The 10,761-nt window shown below is 45.0% G+C and overlaps 1 protein-coding gene across 1 annotated transcript in view; it reads left to right on the top strand.

The window, feature by feature from the left end:
• Window positions 1-4,820: 4,820 nt before the first annotated feature.
• The window catches only part of RAPGEF5 (Rap guanine nucleotide exchange factor 5), a 240,850-nt gene continuing 234,909 nt past the window's right edge, over window positions 4,821-10,761 (top strand). The window contains exon 1 of the mRNA XM_034963787.3: window positions 4,821-5,147. Coding sequence (XP_034819678.1) covers window positions 4,917-5,147 — 231 coding nt within the window. The 5' untranslated portion in view covers window positions 4,821-4,916. The remainder of the gene's footprint in view (window positions 5,148-10,761) is intronic.

Raw genomic sequence — 10,761 nt, 5'->3', positions numbered from 1 at the left:
CAAGACAGCAGGAAGTGGAAGCTGCCAGGCCAACCAAGGGCTATTTACAGAACAGGTGAAGTCACCTCTATTTATTCTATTGGCCAGATCATTCACCAGTGAAACGGCTACATGGTCTGGGGTATATACCCAGGGTTCATCCTCCTGTGCCAGGAAAATTTAGGACACGAACACACATGAGGGGTTTAGGAGTGGAGGTTTAATAGGCAGGAGAGAAGAGAAAGAAAAACAGCTATCTCTATAGAGAGAAGGGGGGTCTTCCCAGCAGAAAAGACTGGCTGGTGGTGGATGTGCCGGATTTTATAGTTCAGTTTGAGGAGGCAGTGTCTGATTTACCTAGGGCTCACAGACTGGTTCGATCAGGTGTGACGTTTACATAGCAAGTGGGGAAGACTGGTCGCCCCATGCTAATCTTATTATGCAAATGAATTCTCCCTTTGGCCTGCACCATCTTGTCTGCTCCTCACTGTACACATGGCTGGGAGAAAAGGGAAGTTGGAGCCGCCATCTTGAATATGTTTAGACCCTAGTTCCTGCTGGCATTCACCTGTGCAAGCTCCCAGCTTGCTTGTCTATATCTGCAGCTCCACTTTACAGGCTGCTCTTTGTTAGAAAATGATTTGGTACTGCTTTTCATTATAAAGGAAAGTCTTTCCAAGGACTCCCATACCCTTACTATTTGCCTAAGTGATTTCTTCTTAACTCCTGTATCACAAAGTCTGCTCAAATTCAAAGAGATGGAGAAAGAAACTCCATCTCTTTACGGGGGAGTGGCAAGATCACACTGCAGAAGAGCTTGGAAGATAGGAGATGCTGAACTGTCCATCTTTGGACAATACAATCCACAACACCATCTGAAGTATTTTTCTACTGCTCCTATGCCCAAGGAGCCTTCTTTTGTACTGTCTAACATCTAACCCCTCATTTCTGTTTCTATTGCCACAATGAATTCAGGCCCTCATCACTTTGTAGCTAGCTCATTGTCAGAGCTATCTTCCTGGTCTTCAATTTCGCTATCCTGCCAATAGCCTTAAAATTTGTGTTTTCTTACCATGGGTCTTTACACACACTTTGACTTTGATGATCTCATTCTTTTAAGTAAAATTCAGCTCTGGTACCCCATCCTGTAGGAAAAATTGCAAGTGGCTGGCAAATGGTCTCCTTGACTTGTGTGGTTGGCACAAATATGATTTACATTAAAAGAAATTTTTTTGGTCAGGCGCAGTGGCTCACGCCTGTAATCCCAGCACTTTGGGAGGCCAAAGCGGGTGGATCATGAGGTCAGGAGATCGAGACCATCCTGGCCAATATGGTGAAACCCCATCTCTACTAAAAATACAAAAATTAGCTGGGTGTGGTGGTGCGTGCCTGTAATCCCTGCTACTCGGGAGGCTGAGGCAAGAGAATCGCTTGAACCCAGGAGGCAGAGGGTTGCAGTAAGCCAAGATCGTGCCACTGCACTTTAGCCTGGTGACAGAGCGAGACTCCATCTCAAAAAAAATTTATTATTATTATGGGTAAATCTTAGGTGTACATATTTATGGGGTACATGTGATGTTTTGATACAGGCATAGAATATGTAATGAGCAAATCAGGGTAATTGGGCTATCCATCACCTGAAGCATTTATCATTTCTTTGTGTTAGGAACATTCCATTTCCACTCCTTTAGTTATTTAAAAATATACGGTAAATTATTTTTAACTATAGTCACCCTATTGTGCTATCAACAGTAGATCTTATTCATTCTAATGCATTTTTATATGATTTACATTTTTATAAGCTTTCATACTGCAAAATCAGATTTTGTATAGAAATCCAGATTAAGCTGTTTGAAAAACTTAGTTCTTATATATGAAATAATTCAATTATTCAACTCATGTGTTCTAGATACTAAACAAAAGAGAAAAGAAGCCCGGTCCTTATGTCATATACATTTTAGTTGTGGGGAGGCAGACAATAGGCAAAATAAATAAGTAAAATATATAGAATATGGATGGTGGTAAGCTCTGTGGGGCATTGGGAAGGGGATGAAGAAAGGAATGGATAGGAAAGACTGCAATTTAAAATCACATGGTCATGGAAGGCCTCACTGAAATGGTGACATTTGAATTTAAAAACTGAAGACACTGACTGAGAGAAATGTGGATTTCTAGAACTGCACTATCCAACATGGTAGCCACTAGCCATATGCTGCTATCTAAATTTATATGAATTAAAATTAAACAAAGTTAAAAATTAAGTTCCTCAGTCACCCTAGCCATGTTTCAAGTGCTCAGCAGTCACATGTGGCTAGTAGCTGCAAAACAGATAACAGAAAATGTGCATCATTGTAGAAAGTTCTGTTGGACAGCATTGCAGAGGACTCTCATTCCAGACAGGGCACAGTGAGTATAAAGGTTGCTTGATTTGAGTTAAACAGTGACGTGGCTCTTCTGTGTACACATCCTACTATTCCCTGTTGTTTGCCTATTTTTATCCTGAAGCTAAATGGCATTTGTCATTTATCACCTTAACCTAAACCAATTTTCCAAAGGCCCTTCTTGAACTTTAGACACTTGGTCTGTCCCATAGAATCTAAGGAATGTTGGCCTTGCATTGAGCAACTGTGTGAACGGGTTTGAAGACCAGGAAACTGGACCAGGAGACGGAACACGTGTTCTACTTTGGAGTAGAGTAAGTTCATGGTATGATTCAATGTTGTCATTGGGGTGATAGGGCACAAGCACCCACTAATCTGAGTGTCCTGGAGGGCTTCTAGTGGGCCAGGTGTTCACCCTTTAGTTGTATGTCATGGGGAAGTTGGAGGTTTGAGGGTGAGTGGCACTCTGGGGCTCAAGACAATGACCAGTTACCAACTGGAGCTGCAATATCTTAACACTGTAAAAACGGATAGAGTCGGACATGGTAACATACAAATGCAATTTCAGCCTTAGATAAATGCATGTGATAGGTATTTGGAAACTGTAATGGACTATGGAGTCCTATTATAAAGTCCTTTCCAGTTAACACACACAGCTTAAGGTGACAGGGTTTAAGGCCTTCTGCAGTGTGTTACTAGCATCCATTCTGGTATTTTCTCTTACTTCTTCATTATGTCATCTTTCCCTTCACTAGCATGTCATATTTTCAGTGCCCAGTGAGTTCTGTGTGATACCACCTTTGTGTTTTTCTCATGTCTTTCTCTCTTTTTTTTTTTTTTTCTTTTTTGAGACGGAGTCTCACTCTGTCGCGCAGTGGCGCAATCTTGGCTCACTGCAAGCTCCGCCTGCCGGGTTCACGCCATTCTCCTGCCTCAGCCTCCCGAGTAGCTGGAACTACAGGCGCCCACCACCACGACCGGCTAATTTTGTATTTTTAGTAGAGACGGGGTTTCACCTTGTTAGCCAGGATGGTCTCGATCTCCTGACCTCGTGATCCGCCCACCTCAGCCTCCCAACGTGCTGGGATTACAGGCGTGAGCCACCGCGCCCGGCCTCATGTCTTTCTTCCTTACTTGAAGGACACCTACCCTCCTTCTGCCTGGTTGAATCTTCCCCGCTCACCCTTAAGGTGCAGTTTAACTTCCTTCCTTTCATGGATTTAGCTTTGCCCATCCCAGGCCAGAAGCATTTCTCTCTCCTGTGGCCTGAAGTGGTCTTATCTACACTTACTTGGCAATTAGCAAGAGTACAAGTGCAATATCTTTGTTTTTCTGGATGTTTGTCTACTCCTAGGTTAAATCTTACCTTCCTTAAGGGTAGAGGTCACAGTTCGTTCCTCCTTTTTTGTTACATGGCATGTTTTTATACATATTTGCCAAGCACCTACCATGTGAGTGGCTGAGGACACAATGGTAAACCAACTCTGGACCCTGACCTCCTACGATTCTTGTCATTTTTTAAAAATGTGAATAAGCTTATTCAACTTTTGTAAGTCTTAGACAAAGATGGGGATCCCAGTGCCCCACTGATGAGAAGTCAACAGCCTGGCTGGCCCTTGTTGAAGACAGATTGAGCTGAGATGTGAACATTCACACTCCCTGGCGTTTAAGGCACTGCTGGAATAGTTTCACTCTCAATGATCCAGAATTCCTGCCTCCTGGAAGGGTGTAAACAATGATTCACACCACAGCAGGCCTTTACAGTTCACCAAGCACATTCATCACAGCAGCGGGCTTTCAGGGAAGGTCAGGTTCTGACATGCTAACAGAGATTCACCTTCAGGTCACCAGACTTGCAGCTACTCTGCTCAACACCTATCATAACCAACAAAAGTTTTCTCCCTTCGTCCTTTAAGGATGCGTGTGCCAAGAAGGGTCGGCGCAAAGCAATTTTGCCTTATGGTGTTTGCCTTGTAGCGTGTCTATTTTGAAGTTCCTTGGCCAAAACAGTTCCTAGGAGTAAAGATTACGATGAGGGGCCCGGCTGTGCAAAACGCGCGGGAGGGCGGACGACTCTCCAGCACACTTGGTTGAAGTCCAAGTCAACCCCTGGCTATTCGAAGAAGTGAAGCAGGACTTTTCAGCCTAAGGGGTAGGGGAACAGGGACAGGACAGAAGAGCGGGTTTGCTGGAGATTCTGGGAATTCTGCACCTGTGGATGAGCCGGTGTCCAAGGTGCCCTCTTCCTCCCGGGTCCCGAGTGGGAGATCCGAGGGGGACAGGTCCCAGGCAGCTTTCGCAGGCGAAAGGGCGGGGCGGGGCGGGGCGGGGCGGGGCCGGCGCACCTGGGCGGGGAGGGGAGGAGAGAGGAGGGGAGGGGAGGTGCGCGGGGCTGAGCCTCGCGGGGGCCGCGGCGCGCGCCAATGGGCAGCGGCTGGCAGCGCGCCCCGCGCCGGAGCCGCAGTCGCGCCCTCTCGCTTCCTGGCGAAGGCGCGGACGGCGCGCGGAGGCGAGCGCGGTGGAGAGGAGCCCCCGGCGCCGCAGCGCCGTCAGGGCATGAGGATGGCCGTGGGCTCTGTCAAGATGCAGCCGCCGTGCGAGAGCCCGGCCCTGGCCGCCGCGGCGGCGGTGGTGGCGGCAGACGGCCCCCTGCGCCGCAGCCCCAGCGCCCGGGAGCCCGAGCGCGAGCAGCCGCCGGCGTCGCTGCGGCCGCGGCTGAGGGACCTGCCCGCGCTGCTGCGGAGCGGGCTCACGCTGCGGAGGAAGCGGAGCGCCGCTGGGGGCCGGGTGAGTGGCCCGGCCCTGTCCGAGTGGGCACGGGCGGCGCGCACGTGGAGCCCGCGCCCACCCCCCGGGCCGCTGAGGGGGGCGTCTGGAAGTTGGGGAGGTGGCGGAAGGGACGCCCTTCTGCCGGACTCGGCTGAAGAGGGGCCCGGGACGGCGGGTTTTGAGGTGCCACCCCTTGAGCGACGGCTTCCCCCGCCCCCACACCTCCCCCCCAACCGAGCTGCACCTGACTTAACCCCAGGGCCCCCAGATTCAGGCTGCGGGACCGGGCATCGGCTGAAGACGAGCTGTTTGCCTCTTCTCGGAGGGGAAGCTGCAGGTGTCCAGCGTCCAACAGCCAGCCAGCCCTGTCCCACCCGCAAGCTTCAGGCCCCACGAGCGGCATCCCTGTTTGCAGGACGCATGCGACGTGTGTGCTTGTTTCGGAGGTCCTGTTGCAAGCTCTGGGCATCGAGACTGGTTTTGGTGGTCTCCACCGCCGAGGGGCAGACCCAGGAGTCGGAAGCTCTTGGGTGAGCTTCCAGTTCCTGGGTTCCGGTGTCTCCAGCACTTAATACTCCTGGACACCCTCTTGAGCAGGAGGGTGCACGCCCCCAAGAACCTTCAATATTGACTTCCTGATGGTGTGTTCAGATATGATTTCCTGGTGAAGGAGTGTCCCTCGTTGAGTTCTAAGTGCATCTAATGACCTGAGCAGGTCAGGCATGTTTTGTATTTTTAAGAGAAGCAGGAAGGTCTGCTGATTGTCTCCTGGGATCTTTAAGAAGCCACCTAGGAGGCCCCGCCAGGGCCTCAGGACACAGAGCTGACTTACTCAGATTTCCCTGCTCACCAGGGTTTGGCGGCACCTTTGGTGGGTTCTACTCATCTTTTAAAAATTTATTATTAAGTGGTCTTTAATGAGAAGCTGCATCAATGTGGTTTTTCTTTCCCGTTTGGCTGTAATTTTTAAAATGCAGTCTTGTCTGACTTAAAACAAGACCTTACTGGGAGACTTCTAGCTCTTTCAGAGATGGGTTTTTGTAAACTTGAGAGTGAGGGATAACCACTTGTTTTCATGCGCCCTCCTTTGGGTAGGGAAGGGTCTGAACTGATGTAGGTCTTCAGCTTCTCAAGGCTGCATCTCTCTTTTCCTAGGCATTTTCCATCTCAGGTGGAAAATGGTCCATCCCAGGTCCATCTCAGAAGATGTTATGAGGATTCTCTGTGTGTGATGGGACATTCTTAAAGTCAGTGACCCAGAGAGTTTAGGAATTGCCCACAAGTGACCTTAACATGTGTGGCATTTAGGATTGCCTGCAAAGTAAGTGAGGAAATGTGTCCCCAAGATGTGGTGTCGGAATAAACAAGAACTGGAGTTATAGACTTTGCAGGAATCTAGGGAAAAGTAGGTCAAATTATGTTTCTATTATCCTTGACGGTTACTTTTTCATGGCACAGAATACTGAAGACATGAGGGCTACCAGGCAGTCTGCGACAAGAATTGCTGAGGGTTTCTGTATAAATAGATCTATAGTATTTATTTGCGTTCATACTCATGTTTCTTGCTGCCTGGGAGGGTGTTGTATACCTTGTCAATATACCTACTTAGTTTTATTTTTTAATTACTCTGAATGTGGTTACCTCAAATAATGTATGCTTTATTAACCCTCTTTGATTCTAATACTGTATTATTTCTTTTTGGGACTTTCCAAACACATTTCTTAAGTGCATAGCCAGTTTTTATTGAAGGAAGATTGACTGTCAGTTTTTCCAGTGTTGGAAACCCATACTTTTTGACTATTTATTTGACTGTTTATTTCCCCTTTCTTCTGCCTTGGAACTACCTTTGTGATTTTGGAATCTTCCCCATCAAAGGAGTAGGAAGGGGGTTGAAAGAAGGAGAAAAACAAGTGAAATATGAACTTGTCTTAGGCAGCTCAGGCTGTCATAACAAAATACCATAGACTGGGTGGTTTAAACAACAGGAATTTATTTTCTCACAGTTCAGGATGCTGGGAAGCCTGAGATCAATGTGTAGGCTGATTAGGTTTCTGGTGAGGGCTCTCTTTGTGGCCTGCAGATGACCACTTTCTCGTGTATCCTCTCATGGCCTTCCCTTGGTAAATGCAGAGGAAGAGAGGGCTCCCTCTTCTCATAAGGCCACTAATCCCATCATGAGGGCCCCACCATCATGACCTAGTCTAACCCTAAATAATTATCAAAGGCCTCATCTCCAAATAATGTCATGTTTGGGGTTAGGGCTTCAACATAAGAATTTTGTAGGGGGCATACACTTAACAGTCCAAAACACAGGGGGTTTGAAAGAAAGAGAGATACAAGTAGAATATGTATCAGACTGGTTGGTTGGTGACTTGTTAGCATCTGGGATTGTCTGGTTAACCACCTTGGATTGGGCAGTGATGCTAATGCAAACAAATCATGGCTTGGATCTTTTTGTAGACCTTCAGCTCTGTGTCTCATGGGCCATACCTCCAGACTGGAGCTGCGTGACTTCAGGGATAAGTTAACAGAAATCCATTACCACTAGTAAAGACACAGCTTTGTGCATTACATAAGTTAGTTGAGTTTTCATCTCCTATATTGACCAAGATCTGATTTAGGAATATGTGTGGTCCTTATCCATGCTGCCCTGGGCTCCCACAAACCTGGACAATCTGACATCAACTGACATTAACAAAGTTCTTTGTGAGTTGTGTTGCTCAACCCAGGTGCATTATAGGCTTTTTTTGTTGTTGTTGTTTTGTTTTGTTTTTTTTTTCTGAGACAGGGTTTTGCTCTGCCACCTAGGCTGGAGTGCAGTGGTGTGATCATAGCTCACTATACCCTCGACCTTCTGGCTCAAGCGGTCCTCCCACCTCAGCCTCCTGAGGAGCTGGGATACAGGCACACACCACCATGCTTGGCTAATTTTTTTTTCCTATTTCTTTTAGAGACTGGGGGTCTCACTACGTTGTAGGCTATCTGTTACTAGGAAAAAATCAAACTGCCATTTGGTTAATATGCCTGAGTTCCTTGGTTCCTCAGTTCAGTCACTTCTAGTTGTGTTGAATTCAGCATGCATACTGGTTAAGACTCTTTGCACTTCTTTAAGACAAATGAGGGAAAGACTAAGTTGTACATTGTGGGAGGGCCCTAACTACCTCTTAAAAATCAGTAGCAAAGTAATGCACAACCTGAGTTCCTGACAAAACCCTTCAATTTTTTTAATTGTATAACAGAGATTATGAGAGAATGGTATAATGAACACCTATGCTTCAACAGTTATTAGCATTTTGCCAGTCTTGTTTCATTTATTTTCCCCCTCCATACGCTTTTGTAGGGGCTAGTGCATTTTAAAACAAAATTCCATACATCATGTTGTCTTACTCACAAATTTGTCAGTTTACGGTCCTGATAAGGACATTAAAAACAACAGCAAAACTTTGCCTTTTTCACACCTAAAATATTAATAATTTAAAAATATAATTTCCATATTCAAATTTTCTCAAAGTTGTCTTTTTACTTATGATTGTTGGAAACAGGAGCTAAACGAGGTCCACATATTGTATTTAGTTGTTAGGATTTTAAATCTAATTTGTTTTATAACAGCTTCCCCTCCCTTTTTTCATGCCAGTGATTTGCAGAAGAGAGTGGTTCATTTGTGCTGTAGAACATCCTACTGTCTGGACTGATTCCTTGTGGTGATGTTTAGCTTGTTCCTCTATTCTGTTTCCTGTGATCTGGCAGTTAGATATAGAGGTTTGATTAGATTCAGGTTCAAAGACAAGTAACCTTCATGGATGGTGCTGTGTAAAATCTATTGCATCACATCATGAGACGCATAATGTCTGGATATCTCTCTTTTTGAGATGGAAAGATTGATTCGTGAGTTTAGGTAGTGTCACTTAGCTGTCTGTCTTCTACTTAATGATTTTAGTATCACAGATCGTTGTAGCCTAGATCCTTTTCATTAGGGGTTGCAAAATGGTGATGATCTAAATCCATCATTCTTCTTGCATTTATTAATTGGAATTCGGTCTATAAAGAACTTTCCCTCATAAATTATTTAGGTCTCCTGAAATTCACAATGTGCAGGATAGACAGGGAAAAGTCTTAATTTTTTCCTTTTACTAACTATCAGAGTAATGATTTGGTGCTTTAACAATCTCCAGTGAGAACCAGTGAGTTTTTCTTTTTTAAGTGTCATTAAGAACTTAGGAATCTTAATGTATTTGTTTCTGTCACTTCAGTCAATATCCTTTTTGGTGCTTGGTTTATCTTTGTCTCCTGTATACTTTTTAAATGGCCAGTAAACTCAAATACCTTTCTTACTTTTCTGGCGCAAGATATTCTAAGTGTGTCTTGTCCATAGTCTGCTGCTCCCGACCTGAAACCCTGAAATCAGCCATTTTCCCAAGGAGCATTGATGAATTTTTTTTTTTTTTAACTGACAATCGTTCATTTCCCCATCTTTTACCTCTCTTAGTGGTTGCATTATTTTTCCCTTGGTCTTAAGCCTCCTACCTTACTTTTTTGTTTCTTTTTAAATCTTTCTCATCAGGTTGTTTCTAAGACTGATATTTTCCCCCTAATAAAAGAACTGATAACAGCTATTCCCTTTTTCTATATATACAGTCAAAATGCTGGGACTGACTTATTTTGGGCTTTGGCTGCTGTGATGTTTTCTGCAGCCTCTGCCACTGTCTTCAACGTCTTGGTATCTGTTTCATTTACAGCAGCCAGAATGATTCACCAATTGTGCCAAATTGCTCACCAAAGACCTTCAGTGATTCCCAGCTTTTGGATTGGTCATCAGAAGGGCCTAATTCTCTTTAACCACCCTTCACTAGCCAGGGTTCTTATGGCCTGTGCTCTTCAAAATTGAGAAACTGGGAAGAACAGCTGGTAGCCCTCTGAGTGAGGTTCTCTCTTTTTCTTTGCCCAGATGATTCCCTCTCAAAAAGGAACAAAGTATCCCTTTCCCTTTGTACAAGCTGGAGTGCTTTAGCTCTGACTCAATACCCTCTTCTGCTAGAAACTTGACTTTATTGATTGAGAAATAGAAACCGATCCAAATTATATACCAGTATGCCCAATGTATCGCCGTTTTAGGCACCTATTTTACAGGCAAAGCATGTCATTTATTCTTTGTATTTAAATTGAAATCAATGGCTAACATCATAGCACTTAATTATGTACCATGCATATTCTGATATAAACTTCAACTCTCACTACAAGCCTATGAGTTAGATGCTGCTATTTGCATTCTACAGATGAAGAAACTGAAACACAGGTGTAATTTGCCCGAGGTTACGGAGTGTGTGCCAGAAGGGAGGTTTGCATCTAGGTATCCTGTTTCCGTAGAGCCAAGTCCATGCTCTGAATTAACTTTAGTTTTCCTCAAATGCATTGAGAGGGCAAAGGGTCTATTTACTCTAGACTATGATAGCCTTATAGTACCTGCTGATATTATCTTACCACTCTGAGAGAGGTAAATAAATGCCATTAATAATGTCAGACTTTTAACTTTTATTTGAGCACACAGAAGCTTATTGTTGACATATTGGGTTTAGGGGAAGCGGGGAGAAGCATTGTGGTTATAGGTGAAAGGTAACTAATATTTACTTAAATT

The sequence above is a fragment of the Pan paniscus genome, chromosome 6 (assembly GCF_029289425.2).
Source record: "Pan paniscus chromosome 6, NHGRI_mPanPan1-v2.0_pri, whole genome shotgun sequence".
NCBI lineage: Eukaryota > Metazoa > Chordata > Mammalia > Primates > Hominidae > Pan > Pan paniscus.
Note: the sequence above shows the minus strand (reverse complement) of the source record. Positions and strands in the feature narration are given on the sequence as shown.